Source organism: Vipera berus (genome assembly GCF_964194415.1).
Source record: "Vipera berus genome assembly, chromosome: 1".
NCBI classification, from domain to species: domain Eukaryota; kingdom Metazoa; phylum Chordata; class Lepidosauria; order Squamata; family Viperidae; genus Vipera; species Vipera berus.
The window spans coordinates 190,010,972-190,033,096 of NC_138202.1; the positions used below are offsets into that span (position 1 = coordinate 190,010,972).

At 39.6% G+C, this 22,125-nt stretch overlaps 1 protein-coding gene across 2 annotated transcripts in view; it reads right to left on the reverse strand.

Annotated features, from left to right (window-relative positions):
• Positions 1-22,125, reverse strand: part of MCM3AP (minichromosome maintenance complex component 3 associated protein) — an 80,696-nt gene that overhangs the window by 22,432 nt on the left and 36,139 nt on the right. For both annotated transcript variants that reach the window (XR_014026697.1, XM_081329670.1), the window contains exons 15-25: positions 20,254-20,385; positions 19,462-19,575; positions 16,657-16,809; positions 14,676-14,873; positions 11,945-12,013; positions 10,845-10,979; positions 6,618-6,771; positions 5,251-5,509; positions 3,165-3,262; positions 1,846-2,236; positions 1,354-1,611 (exon numbers count right to left, since the gene is read on the reverse strand). Coding sequence is in view for 1 of the 2 variants with exons in the window: in XM_081329670.1 (XP_081185796.1) it covers positions 1,354-1,611; positions 1,846-2,236; positions 3,165-3,262; positions 5,251-5,509; positions 6,618-6,771; positions 10,845-10,979; positions 11,945-12,013; positions 14,676-14,873; positions 16,657-16,809; positions 19,462-19,575; positions 20,254-20,385 (1,961 nt within the window). In the remaining variant the exon portion in view is untranslated. The remainder of the gene's footprint in view (positions 1-1,353; positions 1,612-1,845; positions 2,237-3,164; positions 3,263-5,250; positions 5,510-6,617; positions 6,772-10,844; positions 10,980-11,944; positions 12,014-14,675; positions 14,874-16,656; positions 16,810-19,461; positions 19,576-20,253; positions 20,386-22,125) is intronic.

Below are 22,125 nucleotides of genomic sequence, written 5' to 3' on the forward strand. Positions count from 1 at the left end.
CCACTGCCCCATACTTCACAGAGCGCTCCAACGCCTCATTCTCTCATCTCAGCGCCCATTTTCTCGGCGAAACTTCTTTCGGGGGATCCAGCCTCTGCCGCCCCCTTCTCTCAGCTGCCCAGCTGAGAGAAGGGGGTGACAGAGGCTGGATCCCCCGAAAGAAGTCTCCACTGAGACGAGAGAATGAGGCGGTGGAGCGCTCCGCCAAGTATGGGGCAGTGGAGGCTTGCTGCCCATTCTTTCGGCGGAGACTTCTTTCGGGGGATCCAGCCTCTGCCGCCCCTTTCTCTCAGCTGCCCAGCTGAGAGAAGGGGGTGACAGAGGCTGGATCCCCCGAAAGAAGTCTCCGCTGAAACGAGAGAATGGGGCGGTGGAGCGCTCCGTGAAGTATGGGGCGGTGGAAGCTTGCCGCCCATTTTGTCGGCGAAGACTTCTTTCGGGGGATCCAGCCTCTGCCGCTCCTTTCTCTCAGCAGCTGAGAGAAAGGGGCGGCAGAGGCTGGATCCCCCGAAAGAAGTCTTCACCGAGAAAATGGGTGGCAAGCTTCCACCGCCCCATTCTCTCAGCGGAGACTTCCAGAGGTGGCGGCGGAGCTGCACGCGCAGCTCTCCAAACCGCCGCCGCCCGTTTGGAGAGCTGCTGCCTTCGTCCCTGTTTGACGAAAGCAGCAGCTCTCCAAACTGGGGGGTGGAAGTTCTTTTTTTTGTTGTTCACTGGAGTATAAGCCGAAGTGGATTTTTCAGCCCAAAAAAGTGGGCTGAAAAATTCGGCTTATACTCAAGTATATACGGTAAATCAAAAGACTGAAAACATAAAACATTTTCTTTATCAAGAAGCACAATGAGACTTTTAGAGCATAAAAGGAATGTTCCCCCCCCCATGAAGCTTCCAGAGTTGCTTCTGAGATTATTTTTAAACTTGGGTGGGACTAGTAAATAATAATTAAGTTTAATATTAAATTTAAATAAGATTGTGTCTCAAGCCCATGCATTTTTATGAATATTAACCTGAGAAGAGTTTTGCGCCCGATTAACATAAGCATTTTGCAAGCAGAGGATTACTACCAAAAATGTTACTTCCAAACTGGTGGTAACACTGAAAGTTCAAGAGTAGTAGTCTTTGAAGCCCTGGTGATTTCAGTGGGAGAAACATTTGAGAGGAAAAATCCACTTTCTCCACGCCATGCACAATTTTATACATCTTGATCATGTCTCCCCAAATAATGTTTTACTAAAACAACCAAAAATAAAACTTTTTCTAAAGTATAGGGTTCCAAAACTAACATATCAAATACAATATAAGAAGAAATCTGTAACAAAACTGAAAAATAATTACTCAAAGAATCTTTATTACCTGGTGCTACTGAAAGGTGAGGAGGGTTCCAGTCTCTCAATTTATGATTAATGCACAGTTCCAAAATATGATCCCAAGGAATTTCCCAAACAGAAGGGCCATCTTTTTCTGTGTTGGCATGTTTCTGGTCCTTCCACTTCAAGTAAGTGTTGCTCAACAAATTTTCTACCTGAGATTGGAGTATTTCCTGGGTCTGAAGAGAGCTAGCCATTTGGGACACATACTGGAAAATCATGGCACAAACAGGAAGCCAGGGAGCTGGGAGAAGGAGAACAGAAAAACATTTATTTTACTATGCCAAATTATGGGGAAATCACAGTTCTTGTTTTACATCCCAATTTTATTCAGATAAAATGTCTACAAGAAATCTGAGAATGGTCCAGCCTTAATCAATTGTAATTCCTTCGAGACATACTAACCCATGCCTGCTTATTCAATTTTAAATCTGTATGCACATTAAAATTGTGACTGCCCTTAAATAGAGGTTCTTACCACCAAAAGGAGGAAGATCCATTTGAGGAATCTGAAAGGACAGCAGAGCCTTCTTTAGCCATGCAAGATGGCTGGGTTTGTTCCACTGGAGGTGGGGAAGCCACCTGTTGCCTCCAGCCTCTGCAAATTCAGTTACAGGCCAGGACAAATCCCTGAGATCTTCCGAAGAGGCAACTTCAGCCAAGAACTGTATCATACTGTTGTACAGCTCTATTATGATGCTAGGGTCTTGAGAGGGTAACCCAGCCATGTGTCTCTCCCACTTATCTTGGTAGAAAGCCTGGGTGAAATTATATTGAAGGCCATCTTCAAGGTATTGTATGACGGTTTGGCAGCAAAGTTTGATAGATTGTGGACACTGAGAGACCAGCCACTGTACTGCCGCAGAGAGCTGTGGTTAAAAGCAGAGACAACAAATTCACAACCTGACAAGAAAAAAGCTAAAGTGCAAATCCTGTGTCAAATCCTTCCCAGATTAAGATTCTTGCTTAGACTGAAACATTTTAGTCCAGCTCTTCTTTTGTGCTACTTTGTTATTAGATTTATATTTGTTTAGAAAGTCAATGCACCATACAGAGCAATTCCTTCTCCCATTCCCCACTTCCAACAACAACATTTTGAAGTAGGCTCAAGTCAGTAAGTCACCTTCCATGACTGAGGGTGGATTTCAACTTGGGTCTCCGCAATACCAGTCCAGTGGCATTAGTACTACACCATTATTTTTAGCTCCTACAAACTATTTCCTTTTTTAAAAAATGTCAACGTTTTAGCCAACCTCTTAGACTTTTCTTCCCATGAAGAATGGAACAGAAGTCAGTATGCTGACGTGATCATTTCTAACATTGTCTAGAGTATGCAATACTCTCCTTTAAACATCAAATAATCAACTACAGAAAAACAAAGTAAATCATACATCCAAGAGCAAAAATCATAAATATGTGAAGAAACAAAACTAAAAATATCAATATCATTTAAAATGTTAGTTTTCAAGAATCAGAAACAGATGACACATTTACTTCCAGGATTCTTTATGAAAATTTTTTGCTTTGTTCTAAAAAAAACCCTGATATTAAATACAATATTTAAAATGTAATCAAGAATAATGTTTTCTAATTATAACAGCTGATAGACTTGTGCAAGACAAGGGTGTTTCAGTTCCACGGACGGGTGCCTATGGAGCATCTGTCAATAATTCCTTAAAACAATTGTGATCTTTCCAGCAATCATACGGCAGCCCTTTGCTGCTGCGATGGGTTCCTGGGGAAAGACATGGTAGTTCTGAGCATGGATTAAAAACTTCATCCATAGAAAGTTCTTACCTTGATGGAACCCTGCAAATCATTGACAGTATCTGGGATTTCAACAACACTGTAGTCTGATATAAGTTTAGCTGAAATCAAGTCAGGCAACATCAAACCTTTGAAAACAAGAAGCTGCACTTTAGTCACATAATGCAGAGAATAAAGAGGACGATCTTGAAGGAAGAGGAGTTTTACTGCCAAGGCAACAGGTAAACCCTGCTTAAACTCAGATGAGGAGGGAAGGGTATGAAAATGTCTAAAACAGGCACTTCCCTAATTTGTATGATACATACAGGTACTCCTTGACTTATGACCATATTGAGGTCCAAATTTCTGTTGTAAGCAATGCAGTGGTTAAGTGAGTAGCACCCCATTTTCTGACCTTTCTTGCCATGGTTATTAAGCAAATCACTGCAGTTAAGTGAATCAGGTGGTCATTAAGTGAATCTGGCTTTCCCCCATTGACTTTGCTTGTCAGAAGTCAGCTAGGAAAGTCACAAATGACGATCACATGATCCTGGGATTCTACAACTATCATAAATACATGCCAATTTCCAAGCACCCAAATTCTGATCACATGACCATGGGGATGCTGCATTGGTTGTTAAGCATGAAAAACGGTCATAGATCACTTTTTCCATTCCTGTTGTAACTTCGAACAGTCACTGAACAAATTGTTGTAAGTCAAGGAATACCTGTAAAAGAGGGAGGAAGGGAAGCACGTTTAGATTCACCAGATCCTGTTGCCACAGCAATCTTAATAAAAATAGTTTTAGGTCATCTAGGACTGACACACAACTTCTTATCCTCCCCAGACATTTATTATTTATTTTTATTTATTTTAATTCCATTTATATCCCGCCCTTCTCCGAAGACTCAGGGCGGCTTACAAGCTTAGCAGTAGCCTTCATTCTATGTATATGCCTGCTTATTAGGGCTTTCACACCACCCCCAAGCGGCATTATTACAAAGTCAGCTTAATTGCCCCCAACAATCTGGGTCCTCATGCACAAGAGGAAACAGGGACCCCTATACCAACAGTCCAAACTAGGGGGTGGTAATCTTTAAAGGCTTAAAGTATATCAAATGTTGAATTTGATTAATTACACGTTTGTGTACGTTTATGTCATTTGCTCTCCCCCACATATAGACGCACGTAGAAAACTTTTCATACACTCTCATAGGTAGCTTCACACTACATGAACTGCACTAACTTTTCCTCTGCTGAAGACAGAGAACTAGCTTCATCTGAATGAGAGCCAGAGAACTTCCTTTTCCCATTCCTAGTCCTTTGCAACCTTCAGCCCTTAACAGAACAGCAGGTAAAGGATGAAACATGAGGGCCTCAGCAGGTACTTATTTATATTTATATTTATTAAATTTTTATACCGCCCTTCTCCCGAAGGACTCAGGGCGGTGTACAGGGCAATAAATATCAAAATACGAAATACAAAAGTTAAAAAACATTATATAATTATGCCCGATATAATATATTAGTTAAAATCCATGTTAAAACCCCAAACCCCAAACCCATCAGACCAGGCCGGCTTGTTCAAATAAATAAGTTTTTAGATCACGTCGGAAGGAGCGAAGGTCGGGGGCCATCCAGAGCTCAACCAGTAAGCGGTTCCACAGGTCTGGCGCGCCCACAGAAAACGCCCTCCCCCTGGGGGCCACCAGTCGACATTCTCTGACCGGTGGCACCCTGAGGAGGCCCTCTCTGTGGGAGCGCACTGGATGGAGGGAGGTTGACGCCGGCAGCAGGTGTTGCCGTAGGTAATCCGGACCCATGCCATGTAGAGCTTTATAGGTCATCACCAGCACCTTGAATCTCACCCGGAGGGCAACTGGAAGCCAATGCAGCTCACGGAGCACAGGTGTAACTTATGGAGGCTTAGTACTAGCCAACTCCTTTTTGAGGGGAAAATACCAACCAACATTATCATCCATTTACAAAACAATTTATCCTGAGAAGATTCAGGTCTAGCTTTCCTTGACAAAAGCCTAGATTTTCTATTTAGAGTTCTAAATCTACAGTATTTATAAGCTAAATAAATTTGTTTCTATATAAGTGATATAAATTAGTTCAAAGTTCTTTACATACCTTCCTCTACTTCCTTTTTCACACTCTCATTTCCAAGACTAGGGACAAGGACCACAAGAGGCAGTTTTGGTTGGGAAGGTATTACTTGAAGGAGCCGTTTCAGCTGAAGTAAGGCTGAAAGCCAATATACATCTTCCTCTGCAGGATCATCACTTCTTACTTGAGGAGACAGAAGAAGGATAAGGCCTCTAGTTCCAAGTAATTCTTTCCCAGTTTCTGGGTCTTCAAGTTCAGAAGTGCCAAGTGTTCCACAAGCCACCTATACACAGGACATGGAAAACAATTTATTTCCATTTATAGAAAGAGCAAATAAGTGCCCACCTTAAAACTCAGAAACATTCTTCAAAATCTGCAGTAAGGTTTTGTGAATAAAAGAGTTCTCAAATCATTACAGATCCAAGGATTCAGATTTTTAAGTTTCAAATTGAATTTTTTAAAAAACATTCAGATGGCAGTTTATTTTTATTTTATATTTCTAAGCCAGACATGTCAAACTCATGACGTCACGTGATGTCGCGTGACGTATCGGAACTTATTCCCATTGCCGGCAATGGGATGGGCGCGGTTTCTCCGTGACGCTCTGGCCCGCGGCCTGGCAGTTTGACACCCCTGTTCTAAGCCATCCATCTCCCTCGAAGAGGGGCGCTAGTTGCTGAAATAAAGCCAGGGGCAAGCTCACTGTCTTCTAGCCTCATATTTTATTAAGATTTAAACCAATGTTTCCCAACCTTAGCTCCTGTATTTCTGGAAGTGTGGACTTCAACTCCCAGAATTCCACTGCCAGCATGGCCATTGATAAGAATTCTGGCAGGTGAAGTCCATACCCCTGGAAATGGCCAAGGTTGGAAGACATTGATTTAAACCCACCAGTCTTGAACTGAATCAAAATTCTCAGTGTTTCCATGGCTGTAGATCACAGGTGTCAAACTCACGACATCACGTGACATGGCACGATGTATTGTGACTTTTTTCCCATTGTGAGCAATGGAGTGGGGGCTGTTTTGGTGTGATGCATCTGGCCCACGGGCTGGCAATTTGACACCCCCTTGCTGTAGATGGACTTAAACCTGAGTTTTCCTGGTCCTTAACTATTAACCTAGATTTAGGTTCTGGTGCTTCTGTTTCTGAACCTTTCACTCTAGCACAGCTGAACTAAAAGTAACAATCAATCCACAGGCTCTGTTCAAGACCCTGTTCTCTGATTATGGATTTCATTTCTTTACCTATGTCCTGCCTTGCCATAATTTTTGAATTACTATAGCTACTTGGAGTACGGAAGGATACTGCCCTTGCTCAAAACAGAACAGCAGTATGTTTTATACTATCTGTTAAGACTGCAGCATCAGAAAATTATCACTTGAACAGACCTTTATGCATACACTAAGACAGGTTTCTTGATCTTCTCGTGCCTGGAGAGATGTATGCAGTGCAAGTGTCTGAATTCTGCTGTTTGCCTGAGATGCAGATTCCTTTTCATTTCTGTTGATTTGAAATTTAGCTTTCAACCATTCCATTAGAATCCTATAACCAGAAAAGAAATATTCAAAACTGCAACACATATTTGATTCCTAGCACTATGTCCAATTAAAATATTTGTTATTATACAATAAAACATTAATTTATCAAAGATTATAATGAAGACATATTTACTTAATATTAGTTAAACTTTGAACCTTACCTGGACTATTCATAGTTCTATCCACATGTAGGGAGATTTCCTCCTAAATACACTGTGTGCACAATTATTAGGCAAGTTATTTTGACCATATCATCATTGTCGTGCATATTTTCCACCTCCAAGCTGCTTAGTGGATATGAACTTATCAGGTGATGTCTATTTGTGTAATGAGGGAGGGTGTGGCCTAAGGAGATCAACACCTTATATCAAGGTGTGCATAATTATTAGGCAACTTCTCCTCAGGCAAAATGGGCCAAGAGATTTAACTGACTCTGAATAGTCAAAATTATAAAAACTCTTTCAGAGGAATGCAGCATTCCTGAAATTGCTAAGATATTGGGGCATGATCACAGAACCATCAAATGTTTTATTGCAAATAGTCAACAAGAAATGTGTTGAGAAAAAAAGACATACATTAACTGCCAAAGATTTGAGAAGAATCAAACGTGAAGCTACCAGGAAGCCATTATCCTCCAGTGCTGTCATATTCCAGAACTGCAACCTCCCTGGAGTGCCCAGAAGTACAAGGTGTTCAGTGCTCAGAGACATGGCCAAGGTAAGGAAGGCTGAAACCCGACCATCACTGAACAAGATAAGTTGAAATGGCAAGACTGGGTCAAGAAATATCTGAAGACAGATTTTTCAAAGGTTTTATGGACTGATGAGATGACAGACCAGATGGATGGGCCTGCGGCTGGCTCAGTAATGGACAGAGCTCCACTTTGACTCAGACACCAGCAAGGTGGAGGTGGGGTACTGGTATGGGCTGGTATTATTAAAGATGAGTTAGTTGGACCTTTTCGGGTTGAAGATGGACTCAAAATCAACTCCCAAACCTACTGCAGTTTTTAGAAGACACTTTCTTCAAACAGTGGTACAGGAAAAATGCTTCATCTTTCAAGAAGACCATGATCTTTATGCAGGACAATGCTCCATCACATGCATCAAAGTATTCCACTGCGTGGCTAACCGTAAAGGCCTCAAAGATAAAAGTATAATGACATGGGCCCCTTCCTCACCTAAACCCTATAGAGAACTTGTGGGCCCTTCTTAAATGAGAGATTTACGGTGAAGGAAAACAGTACAGCATTTTGAACAGTGTCATTTTTTTTGTAATGTCAGAAATGCTCATTTATACATTTTGAGATGTTTGTTTATTAGTCTCACTTTAATAGATGCAAATAAACAAGTTGGGCAAGTTTTCATTTTTTATTTAGTTGCATAATAATTCTGCACACTAATTGTTGTTAGTTGCAAAGTCATGTCCAACCCATTGCGACCCCATGGACAACATTCCACCAGGCCTTCCTGTCCTCTACCATCTTCTGGAGTCCATTTAAGCTCACACCTACTGCTTCAGTGACTCCATCCAGCCACCTCATTCTCTGTCGTCCCCTTCTTCTCTTGCCCTCAACCTTTCCCAGCATTAGGCTCTTCTCCAGTGAGTCCTTCCTTCTCATTAGGTGGCCAAAGTATTTGAGTTTCAGCTTCAGGATCTGGCCTTCTAAAGAGCAGTCAGGGTTGATCTCCTCTAGGACTGACCAGTTTGATCGCCTTGCAGTCCAAGGGACTCGCAGGAGTCTTCTCCAGCACCATAGTTCAAAGACTTCAATTCTTTGGCATTCAGCCTTTCTTATGGTCCAACTTTCACAGCCATACATTGCAACTGGGAAGACCATAGCCTTGACTATACGCACTTTTGTTGACAGGGTGATGTCTCTGCTTTTTAGTGTGCTGTCTACATTTGCCATGGCTTACCTCCCCAGGAGCGTCTTTTAATTTCTTGGCTGCAGTCTCCATCTGCAATTATCTTGGAGCCCAGGAAAATAAAATCTGTCACTACCTCCATTTCTTCCCCATCTATTTGCCAGGAATTGAGAGGGCCAGATGCCATGATCTTGGTTTTCTTAAAGTTAAGTTTCAGGGCAACTTTTGCACTCTCCTTCTTCACCCGCAACAAGGCTCTTTAGTTCCTCTTCACTTTCTGCCATTAGAGTAGTATCATCTGCATATCTTAGGTTGTTGTTAATAGTTGATAATAGTTCCCCAATAATTGTGCATACACAGATATTCTGCTACGAAAGCCAAAACCTTACTTTTTCTTTCTTAAATATTCAGGTTTCAGGTTTATTAACATTTTGGATTGACTGAGAACAAACACTGTAGTTCTTCAATAAGAAAATTAATCTTCCAAAATACATCTTGCCTAATAATTGTGCGCAACAGTGTATATTTTTTTTGTATTATAGCAAAATCTGAAGGCAGAGGTCTTCAAACTTGGCCCTTTTATGACTTGTGGACTTCAACTCCCAGAATTCCTCAACCATGCATGCTAGTTGAGGAATTCTGGGAATTGAAGTCCACAAGTCAAAAAAGGGCCAAGTTTGAAGACCCCTGGGCTTTCCCAAGCTTCTTGTTTATAGTTGTTTATAGTTGTCACATTCTGTTGTTAAACAAAATATATATAACATGATTTGCAGTTGCAAGATGTGTTTTCTCTGCTGTATTTTGTATTTTTGTGTATTTTTTGCATTTTCTCCATCATTTCTTCATTTTCTGAAGTTTTATTTGATTAAAAAGAGTCTAATCCCATACATGCTTATGCTGAGAAAAAAAAATCTCCTTTAATGTGATTTAAAGAATCCTAAGCTAACCAACCATTTTGTATTACTTGACTTGATTCTATATATGGTATAAAGATACCATAGTGGCATAGCCTTTAATTTTCTAGTCTGAGAGTTTTGTGCTAAGGAGAAAAGATTAGAAAGGAAGCATTTTGCTGTTATTATAGAGAAGAAAAAAAGTGCAGTATATAGAGAGAAGCCCACAGTCAAAGATAAGCTCACTGGGATATCTTCACCTACAGCAATAATAAGCCACCTTTAATGCAGTTGTTGAAGTTTATTTATATAAAACTGATAGCACTATTTTAACCTACTGGCTATCCAGAGGCAACTGTCTACATTGGCTAGTGACTGGCCTCTAAGTTATAATCTTCTCCTCCCTGCTGTATTTACAAAGCAGGAACTGTATTCAAGAGCTAGCCTGCAAACTGTAAACATGCAAAAGGCAGTTCACTTTTCCAGGCCACAATGATTTTGTCCTAGAAAACCTCTCTAGATTTTATGCAGAAAATGTTTTTCCAAAAATAATCTGCTCCTGCCATTCTAATGTAGGAGCACATAACCTGAAGAGTTTAATCCAGCGATGCACAACAATTTGGAGTATAGCCTCCACAACCCCTCCAAAATTTACCATCTAAAGGTAATGTTCAATGTGATAACATTAGGATAATATTAAATATATGGGAGGAAAATAATATCCTTAATTGAGCTTAATTTTCACTGAATGTAAATATAAAATAAATATGACTTACTTTTTGAATCTGTCCCCTAGATTCAAAGGTGAAATGAGGATATGAAAAATTTGAGCCCTAGTGTTGGGCAAGCCATCCCTAGTGGAGACCAGACAGTATAATACCTCTTCCTGTTTGGAAGACAGGAGTCAATAGGGGGAATTAGCCTCCAAATAGTAACGATTTTTCTCCTGATAGGAAAACAATAGGCAAGGGGAAAAAAGCACACGTGCTTGCTTCCTGCAGCAAATGAAAAAGCTCTCCTCAGGTGATAGCAGAGCTCTGAGGAACTGAAAATGTGGCAAATGGGCCAAATAAGTGAGAAATTAGTAAGCAGTTGAAAGAAATAGCAAAAGAGATTTTAAAAGCCCAACAAAACTTGTCCTAGAAGACTGAAGTTATGAACAATGTACTTAGGAGCATGTTTAGATAACTTCTTGCATGTTTAGATAACAACAAATTCTTACTACCAAGATATGAGTGGAAAAATATCACGTTCAATCCTGAGAACTGCACAATCAACACACTGACTCTCTTGCACTGTCTCAATTCAAGCAGTACCTGGTGGGATCTTCTACAGGATAATCATCATAACTTGGCAACACCAGCAGCGCTTTCCAAAAGATCTTTTCTTGTTGCATAGGAATGTTTTCAGCAATTAATGATGGTAGATCTAAAGGACTCCATGCTGCATCTCTAAGACACACAACATAATATTAAAATATGTAACCATGTTCATTGTATATTATATTTTCTAAAGAGTGTTTCAGGAAAAAGTAGACTACTTTTAAACCAATGCCACTTAAAATTAAGATGATTGTTGTAGCAGCTATTAAATTAATAGATAGGCTGTTCTGCAGACAAGTTTTCAAGGGATTTATTTTGGATTTATGTTCTTTATTATTAAAGAAAATAAAGAACAATAAATACAAAATAAATCCTTGAAAACATGTTTCCAGAACAAGCCTATCTATTAATTTATTAGCTGCTACAACAATCATCTTAATGGTTTAATAAACATAACAGTTAAAACATACTAGTTAATAACTTTTTTCTAAAAATATACTCCAAAGCCTTAGGGCATGTAAAAGTCCATTCTTATAAAATCTTGTTAAAAAGTACTTTTGCAGGTCATGCATTAGATGAAACATACTATAATATAATAATAATAGAGTTGGAAGGGGCCATGGAGGTCTTCTAGTCAACCCCCCTGCTCAGGCAGGAACCCTATACCATTTCAGACAAATGGTTGTCCAGTCTCTTCTTAAAAACATCCAGTGTTGGAGCATTCACAATTTCTGGAGGTAGGTTGTTCCACTGATAAATGATTATATCATTTATATAATTGGCAGTTATCTAAATGCATTTTAAAAGTCTTTGTACAGAGACAAATCTGAGGAGCTCTCTGGGCAGGGCAGTCAGTTTTTGATTTTTCTCCTGCATCTTGTCCAGTAATCCACTTCCGGTGACGTATATAACTCAGGCATCTCTTCTCTGTTCAAGTGTCACAAAACGTATTTTGCATAAAACCAGTATGGATTCTTTTGGGTTCAAAATACATATAATTCATAAATCTCTCATGACTTTAGTTAGATTAGAATGATTGATGGTAATCTCAAAGCTTGCAGCCTTTGTTGTAACATAATTAAAATTCAACATACTGTAATAATTGTTGATAAAAATGCTGTACTTTCATTTGGTGGATGGTCTTGTTCCGTATCCATTGAAACCTGAAAATAGATACCACTTTATGCATCACTTGCCTGTATCAAACAGCAAACCTTTCTCATTCATACTTAGTGACCACCTGGCGCCCTTTGATTTGTCCAATTTATAAGGACCTGTCTCTTAACATTCAACCCAAGTCAAGAATAGCTTCCTAGTTCTTGATGATACAACTAAAAATTGTTATAATGCTGTTGTTCATGTTGTGAACAAATCTGATACAACTTAGAAAAAATATCTGCTAGTTGTCAAAACATTACAGACGTGGATATAAATTAGAAATAATCATTATTTGCTATGCAAAGAACATCTATCAGTTTTTTAAAAAGTCCTCTTGTTAATACTCTCTTTGATACAATAACACAGCTATACTGTTTTTATTTTACGCAACTACAGATGGCAGGACTGAATACAAATGTAAAATACATTAACATCTCTGTATTTGGGGACTAGTTATCCTAAAAGCAAATCAATTTATTTAAAGGACCTCTCTCTCATGACTGATTTTCCACCATTACATACAGATAGTCCTCAACATACGACCACTATTGGGACTGCAGTCTTGATTGTTGAAAGAAGCAGTTGTTAAGCGAGACAACGTGTGATTGCCCACGTGATTGCTTCAATCAATAACTGCAATCTCATCACTCCTGTTTATGGCTGTTAAGTGATCATACGGGTTGTTAAGCAGAGTCTCAGGTAAGAGCATTTGATACCTCAGGTGTTGGGAAGACCCTGAGATACAGGTAATCCCCAAGTTACGAGCGTTCACTTAACGCTCGTTTGAAGTTACGTGATGAGCGCCCCTAGTGCTTACGAGCAAGTCCCGAAGTTACGAATATTGCAGCACCACAGCAGTCATTCACCCTTAGGAGCGACTTCAGTGGCACTGCAACATTCACCCTCACAACTGCTTCCCCCTCACTTCCTGCCATGCTGGACTCACTTACCTTGTAAAAATCCTCTCTGCCATGGTTTCTTTCCCTTTGAAGGAGAGGAGAGTCGGTTTAGAAATGTTTTTTGCACCAAGAATGGAAGTTTCTGATTTCGTGCGAGTTTGAAGTTGCGCCAAATCACGGACCTCAGAAACTTTCATTCTCTATGTGAAAGGTGCCTGTTTCCTGCTCCTGCCCCCAACTCCTTTCTGCCTGACAGCAAGCTGAAGCCTTCAACTGAGGGAGAAGTCCAGGCCCCTCACACCCTAATCCAGCCCGCCAGAGCTTGCCGCGCTGGGGGAGAAAGTGACCCCGTTGTCACTTATGCATGCCTCCAGAGCTCTGTTCCAGGGGGCAGCAGCTTGCAGCACTAGGCCCTCCATGGCCTTCCCTACCCTGAGATACCTCGTTTGCTTAGCAAGCCGCGTGCATTTTAAAGATTCACTCTACGAGTTTTCGAGTTACGAGTGAAATGGGCAGGCTCCATTACACTCATAACTCGAGGACTACCTGTATTCCACCCAGGAGCTGAAAATCCTTCCTTGCCGGAATCCAAACAGGATTTTCAACTCCTGAGCAGACAGGTATGTACGGCTTCTGTCAGTCATCCCAGGATCACTCCCATTGGCCTGTGACACTCTGGGGTCCTTGCCTTACGGTGCTGATTCTCCATTCTCTGCTTGGCTTTTGGCTCTCTCTTGATTCTGGGTCTTACTGAAAGAGCTGCCTGCTAAATAGGTTCAGCCCCTCCCCATGCATGAAAAGGAACACCTTCAATGGGCTGCAGGAATGGGGTTGAAATCTTTAGGAGTTCAGCTTCCCTCGGGAGACAGCTCTATGCAGAAACAAAAGGAGACCTCTTGCTAAGTGGCAACAGTTTGCAACCTTCCCTGCCAGTTTCCACATAGACTTTTTGGGAAAGCCAACAGAGAAAATTGCAAATGGCGATCACATAATGGAAGGCCACTTGGCAAGCAACTGTAAATCATAAGTCAAGGAGTAGCTGTATCAATTTAGATTAATTGATTTTAGATTTAAACTTAAATGAATAGAAAAGAAAGCTGGACCTTATTTAAGAATATATACTTTGAGGTAAGTAAGATTTAAACTAATCAACCAAACACAGGGTTGAAGGATCTGTGGCTCTCTGGAAGTGATGAATTACAGTTCTCAGCATCTCCCACTGTTAGCCAGCAGCATTGCTGTAATGGGATCCCTATTCAAGTAGCCACCTTACAACTTATCAGTCTGAGAACTCCTTAAAAGTTACAGAAAGTGCAACTGAAGAATGAGGAGAAATATACTGCCATCAGGAAAAGGATAGTGGAAGAATGGCAGGAACTCACAGAGGAAATATCCTGCTCTTCCCATCTCAAACAGCAAGTCTCCCCAGGCAGGCTGTCCTATAAATGACACATTGTTGGTTTGGATCTCAAAGTGTTTACACAAGCAGCAAGCAAAATGCTTGATATAGATGCATCAGAAATGACTGGCCCTAATTATCTCCACTATAACAGGAAGACAAGGGAAGTGATCAGAGAGAAAAAATGTGCTAATTGTCAGGATAATATACAAAGCATTGTGAGAAGTGGGAGTGAGGATGATATTGCATCATTTGCATGATGACATTGTACTGCACACATCATCATCCTGATACCATCATAGCATAGGGAGAAAAAAGGTAACTGCTAAATGCTCTTCTTTCATGTATATGGAGAAACACAGTACTTACTGCAGGCAGGCAGTACCAAGATTCCCGGCATGTCCCAAGTTCACCATTCTTTTAATTAGGTGCTCCATGGCAATTGGGCACTCTGCAGAGGGTGAGAGGGCTTTCAATTTATCTTTTGGGTCTACATAACATGGTGCTGCTGGGAATGCTCTCATCTGTCGTTTCAATTTCTTTCGGGCGAAAACAGCTTCCTTCCATCTTCAAGAGAATGTACAAGCAAGATTCATTGACTGCCAAAATACACAACTTGCTAGAACCACCCTTTCAGATAGACTGTATTCTTGATACCAGGTTATAACCAGTTCTAGTGGGAAAGCAAATGTTTTCTGCGCTGCTAGAAGACAGGAGAAAAAAGGCTGTACAGTCCTCTCTGTAGACCATAGCAATTATATGTACTCTTCATTCAACTGCTCACTTGCCCTATAATTTAAAAAAGGAGAAGTGATATGTGTCTTTCTTGTTGCCTTACTATTTTAGTCACCTTAGAAGAGTCACCTGCATGAGATGGATGAGAATGAATGAATGAATGAATGAATGAATGAAGTCCCCAGCTTTTTTCTCTTAAACCACACTTCATTTAGGAGAGCTTTGGAGTGGGACAGGATGTTGCTGGGGTATTTAGACAGAAAGAAAGAGCGGTCTTCTTTTGGCACTGATTACTATTTGACAACAATTGCACAAATGTCACATATCTTCACAGAATTCTTGGTGTATGCCTGAGGTCTTCAAAGAAGGGACTGATGGCAAATACTAGTTACAAAAGAACTCTTCTGTTGGGGAACTTTATTGAAGTAAATAATCCTAAAGCTAGTTCAGAAAGGTTTTGTCTTTTCCACTATAATAGTAAGCTTATGGTTTCACAAGCCTATTTTTGATACACAACATTGGTGTCCTAATTGACCAAAATAAATTCTAAAAAAACAACAAGACAAAAATAAAAAGGAGAGGGAAAAATAAAGAATACTCAAGTAATAATTCTTAATATTACATTGATCTTATAATGATTAGCTACAATGCATATAGAGTGTTGTAATAAACTATGTGCTTGGTCTTATTACAACTACAGAATTAAAACAATTCAAAAAGAAGAAGCTCAAATGCTCCTTTCTCAACCATGAAGAGAAGACCTTTTTTTAATCAAGTCGCCTTCTGACAAGATTATCAGAAAATAGACGTGTTCTATTGTGAGGATGTGACATTGTGAGAAGATGCTGGTGATCCTGTTTTTCTTCTTTCATCTTCTTCGTTACACTCTGGTGCAGTCATCTGTTACTGTCCAGCTGATCTGCACTCATTAGGCTATCATGATACCTCTGGCAGACTGATTTACTTCAGGAGTTAAGGCCTATGGCCTGTCAGACATTGCAACTTCTAGCATCCAGCACCCTAGATTAAGTTAATTGGGGCTATTGGTAAATGTGGACCAGCAATACTCAATTCCTCACTTTGGCTTCATTTTTGGATTTAGTCCCAAATCCCAGTTAGAAGTTTATCTTGGATGGACTTGTTAGGCAAAAGTAAGAATAGCTAACTTAATGTATAGTACCACTATAATATAGTACCACTATAAGTTCAGAGTAGACCAGGCAAACACATAAGGATATGTAAACTGTAAATGACCGTCAGAGATCACAGGAGAATTTGAAAGAAAAGTACTTCCAGGATTTAGGACTTAAACAGTAGAACACTGACACTGACATCCCCTAAACTTCCCTGAAGATGTTATGTAGCCTGGTAATGAAACATTCGGAAACCAACCCACAAACTCAGAGAATGAAACTTCACCCTCATCCTATACCTGAGCTACAGATATTCACCACTACTGCAGACAAGTTTTGTCCTATAGTTATGTCCTGTAGAATAAAATCACAAGAATAATGAAAAGATTTTACACATCCTATCCTGAGCTAATTAGTGGAAGAAATATAATACAAATAAGCATATAATTAAACAAGTGCCAACTTTAATACAGTTGACATACCTTTGTAAGTATTTGCAGAAGCACTGAAGTTCTTGCAGGGTCTCTTTAGCATTTTGGAAAATTTCATCCTCCAAAAATGCATCCACCATTTCAGCACAGATTTCCTGTGAACATCGGACAATGCGTGCCTTTTGATCTATTTCCACAGCATACCTAAGATACAGTAATTCATTTAATTTAACAGATATCTCAAGAAAAGTTATAACACTTCTGGCTTTCAGTCATACAACAGAAGGTTAGAAGATTTATTTCAAAGAACAATTCAAGAACTGTTTAAAAGCAAATGCTCTCACATATAAATTAAATAACTGTTTTGATAAGAACTGCAGTATAGTTTAAATGGAAATTATTGATCACTGCATACAAAATATTATGTCTACTTCTGCAAAACAAAATGGAATACATGGACATCTAGGTTGAACTAAACTATAATTTGTAAAATAAAAAGAAATTATTTATTATTCCTGCACCACCAAAAATATTTGTTGTAACTATTTATAGACAAAGGCTTAAAACCATAAAGCCAACAATTAAATCAGTGTAGTCTTGGACTGAGGAGGCAAAGTTAAAGGCACAGGCTTGGCTTGATTGCACAGATTGGAACGTTTTCGAAGATACCTCTGCAGATCTGGAAGAACTCACAGATACTGTAACATATGTTAGTTTTTGTGAAGACCTATGTTTGCCGACAAGAAACCTGTGAATATACAGTAAGAACAAGCCCTTGGTTCACAGCTAAGCTCAAGCAGCTAAATTGTGCCAAAGAGGAAGCCGACAGGGAAGGAGACAGAATGCTGTACAATAAAGCCAGAAATGTATTAACGAGGGAGATCAGAGCAGCAAAAAGAAGCTACTCTGAAAAGTTAAGGAATCAGGTCTCAACAAATGAACCAGCAAATGTGTAGAAAACTCTTTAAAATATTACTGGATACAACAAACCTCCTTTCCATGCTGAAGGAAATCGACAACTGGCAAATGACCTGAAGGTGTTTTATTGTAGGTTTGAGAGGAAACCACTATCACCTATCACCACCATCTCCATCTCAGATGCACCAACAACAGCCAAGCCTCCTACAGCTGACCCCCATTTTTGGTGCTCACAGAAAATGATGTGCAAGGTCTATTTCACAGACAAAAGCCTGGAAAAGTACCAGGCCCAGACAAGACAACTGCTTCTTGCTTGAAAGCTTGTACTCTTACCCACATCTTTAATAAATCACTAGAGATGTGATGTTATGTTCCTTCTTGCTTCAAATGCTCTACTATCATCCCAGTGTCAAAGAAACCCCATCAAGGTGCTGAACAACTACAGACCAGTTGCTCTGACATCCATAGTTACGAAATGATAGATTTTAGGAGAAGCCCTCCTATTCTACCACCTCTTACAACACTAGACAACACAGTATCAGCAGTAGAGACCTGCAAGGTTCTAAGTTCTATAATATCTCAAGACTTAAAATGAACACCTAACATCAAAAATGTGATCAAAAAAGCACAATAAAGAATGTTTTTCCTGCGCCAACTCAGATAGCTCAGACTGCCCAAGGAGCTGCTGATACACTTCTACAAAGGAATTATTGAGTCTGTCATTTGCACCTCTACAACTGTCTGGTTTGGCCCTGTAATCAAACAAGACACAGACTTCAACAGATAGAACCGCAGAAAAAGCAATTGCTACCAGTCTGCCTTCTATTGAGGACCTGTATACTGCAAGAGCCAGAAAGAGGGCTGTGAAAATATCTACAGATTCCTCACATCCTGGACATACACTGTTTTAATTTCTTCCCTCAAGACAATGCTATAGGGCATTTTGCACACCAGAACAACTAGACGCCATCACTCTGCTAAACAACTAATTCTCACAACACAGTCAAACTACCTAGTAAGGCTGCATTACTATTATTCTTCTCATCTTTCCTATTACCTATCTCCTTATCTTTTTATGACTATAATTTTGTTGCTTGTATCTTACGATTTATATTATTTTATTTAGTATCGTAGTATGATTTATGTTCTTTGTTTATTTAGTACCCTATGACTATCACTACGTGTTGTATCTTATCATTTATCATGAATGTATTGTTATAATGATTATGATCATGACTGAACACTTGTTGCTTGTATGTAGAATGAGAGTTTATGCACCGGAGACAAATTCCTTGTGTGTCCAATCATACTTGGTCAATAAAGAATTGTATTCTATTCTGTTCAGTTCAGTCCTAAACAGTGGCTGTGTGAGAAGAAAACAACTCATAAAAGAACTCTTTCTCCTCCACAGTTTCCAATGCCTCCCCACTTCTGAACAACTTGCAAGGGGAAACTGTTGAAATCAAGGTTGAGGCAATTTGAGCCAGATTCTCAGTTTCTTATAAATGGTTATAGCAACTATCTTTTATTTAAAAGCCTAAATCATTATGTTATTAAAGGCAGGGAAAGCCCTAAACGTAAGAAAGATATTACTTTTATTTAGATGCTTACTTACAGAATATTAGCCTAAGATACCTAGAAAAGAAATAAAAGTCCAACCAGCTGCTTGGAAACAGATATACATTTCATTACTGGAGCCAGAGTATTAGAAACATCCACTATAAGAAGAATGACAGATCATAAAGTGGCAGTATACAGTGACAGCAAAAAATATGTTATTTATTCTAAAAAGAAAGAGTGTTTTTATTTGATCTTTCATAGCAAAGAATCCACTGCAAGAAAATATGCATCTTTAATTATTTATGGAACAATCATAATAAAATTATAATGATAAAGATGTTACAATCGGCAAAGACGACGGGCCTGCCACTTACGTACTTTAGCTCCTTAACTGAAATTTCTTGTATTTCTTGCTTTATTACTTCTGCCATCAGTTCTGTGCCCAGCAACTTGCTTAACATTTGTGTCCTCTCTTCTTTTTCCCTTTTTTGCCTAAGATGGTGATGGAATGAAATCCAATCATTACGTCTTAGGAAAACTTCAGATACTTATCTTACATAACAAAGTAAATAAATAAATAGCTGCCTTAAAAATATTAGTATTAAGTATAACTTATGGAAACATGACTAAGATTCAAGTAATACTAAGAATATTCTATTTAACGTACATTTTCTGGTTATGTTGTATTATTTATTAAATACATCTGTCTGTGTGTCTGTCTGTCCTGAGCTGGACCAAGAACCATCTGCATGCAATCTATTGCCCTACAGATATGTTAGTGGTATTTAAATAATTCTCACACCATTGGAGCAACGTCTAAGAGAGAACATAAGAGCATGCAATCTACTGTTACCCATTAACAGACAGATTTCCCAGAGTATGAATGGTTTTACATGTTAACTGACCTACATATGTGTACGTTGGCCAAATGAATAACTACCAAGGTGCATGGTGAATAATTACTGTGACAGATTCAGGCAAGCCTAACTATTGAGGTGCTCCCCAACAGTCTCTGTTATGTATCACTGCATGTATAATTGAATAAATCTCTCTCTCTGTCATCACATCTGATTAGCTCAGAGAAAACAATACTGCAATATATTGTAGGACTGCAATTTGTACACACTGAAATTTTAAACTGTGACAGAACAAATGTTATATAAAAGTTACTTCTCTTTTTCGGCCTGTCGCTTTTCTTCTTCAAATCTTTCCCTTTCTTCATTTATTACAGCAGATGCAATTTGCCTCAAAATTCCAGACATCACTTCTGTAATTAGTTCACTTATAGTAGCATCAGAGACCCTATAGAAGAAATAAAATTCACTGTGAAGCCTTCATTGAAAGAACCAGCTGCACATTTCTAAATTTTGTAGAACTTCACCAGCTCCTCAAGATAGGTGTTTATTATTCACTTGCAGGTTACATGTAATAAGCCATCAATATTAAAACAAAATTTCATCTCCAAAATCAAAGTTAAATAAAAGAGCATAAACAGCCCAAGTATTTTAAGTAGTGTTGGTTTATCAGAAGAATCCCCTAGTCCAGGGGTTGGCAACCTTAAACACTTGGACCCGTTTCCCAGGGAAAATACTGGGAGCCGCAAAACTCACGTGCATGCATGCACACACACACAAGGGGAGGAGCTTGATTCAAGAGTTCAATTAAAAAAGAAATAGAGGCTGCTGTGCATGAATTCTCTCTCTCGCTTTCTTCCTCTCTCTCTCTCCCTCCCTCCCTCTCCCTCCCTCTCTCCGATCTTCTGCTCACCTGGCAAGCTAGCTGGCTTCACGCTGTTCTCCGAAAAGTTGACACACATTCTTATTGGGTTGGCTCTCCTGCCCTTGGTCTGCCAGTCCTCTTCCCCCAGTGTGTGTGTGTGTGTGTGTGTGTGTGTGTGTGTGTGTGTGAGAGAGAGAGAGAGAGAGAGAGAGAGAGAGAGAGAGAGAGCTGCTGCTTTCTGCTGCTTCCTGCAGAGATGCAGCAAAGGCAGGAGCCCCGCCCAATAAACTTGTCGGAGAATAGCGTGAGGCCACTCGTTTTTACACACACACACACACACACACAGAGAGAGAGAGAGAGAGAGAGAGAGAGCGAGAGAGAGAGAGAGAGAGAGAGAGAGAAGAGAAGCGCAAGTGCCTCTCTCTGTCTCTGTCTCTCTGCAAATGGCGGAGGACGACTGGGAGCCGCAGGAGAAGGCTGAAAGAGCCGCATGCAGCTCCAGAGCCATGGGTTGCCGACCTGTGCCCTAGTCCTATTACTCACATAAGTAAAAATACCCAGCACTTCTTTTCATCTTGCAAAAAAAGTACAACTTTTTAAAAGCTACAAATTTTGTGAGATATTTGCTTCTAAAATAATATATTGTAAATCTTATTTCCCTAGCAGAGTGAATGAAAAACTGTTGCTTTGGTGGGCCTAAGCCTGTGTTCACTGGCCTGAGAAATCTTAAATATGCCAATTCCCTCCTGATGTCTTTTCCAGTAAAGCTGGAATTATTGAGACTGCAGAGAGTGTAGTATAATTGCTCACAGAAGGACAGCATGGAATGTCAAAAATTGTGATCATTTGACTATGGAATGCTGTCATATTGTAATTGTGAGCTGGGCACCAAGAACCCAAAGTTCAATCATGTGACTGCCGGGATGCTGCAACAGCTGAAATATTGGCAGCCCCTTTCATTCAGCACAGTTGTAACTTTGAACAATTGCTGAACAAATGATCATAAATTAAAAACTATCTGTAGTTTTAAACATATACTACCTTTATTATAGCTATGTATTAAATATATTGGTGTTTATGCATTATTGGGAAAATTTAAGATTAGTGACCCTGGAGTGTGATCTCTGGTTACAGACATACAGCTGCATACGCTTTTTTCCTACACGTTTTAATAACTTACATTCTTTTTCTATCTACCCACAAGACTTCTAAGAATAAATTTTCCTGTTACACCCAAACATAAAAGACCAGTGGGTTTACTACATAAACCCAGAATCTCATTTGAATTTTAAAAAAACCAAAGATAAGATCTGAACATCACAG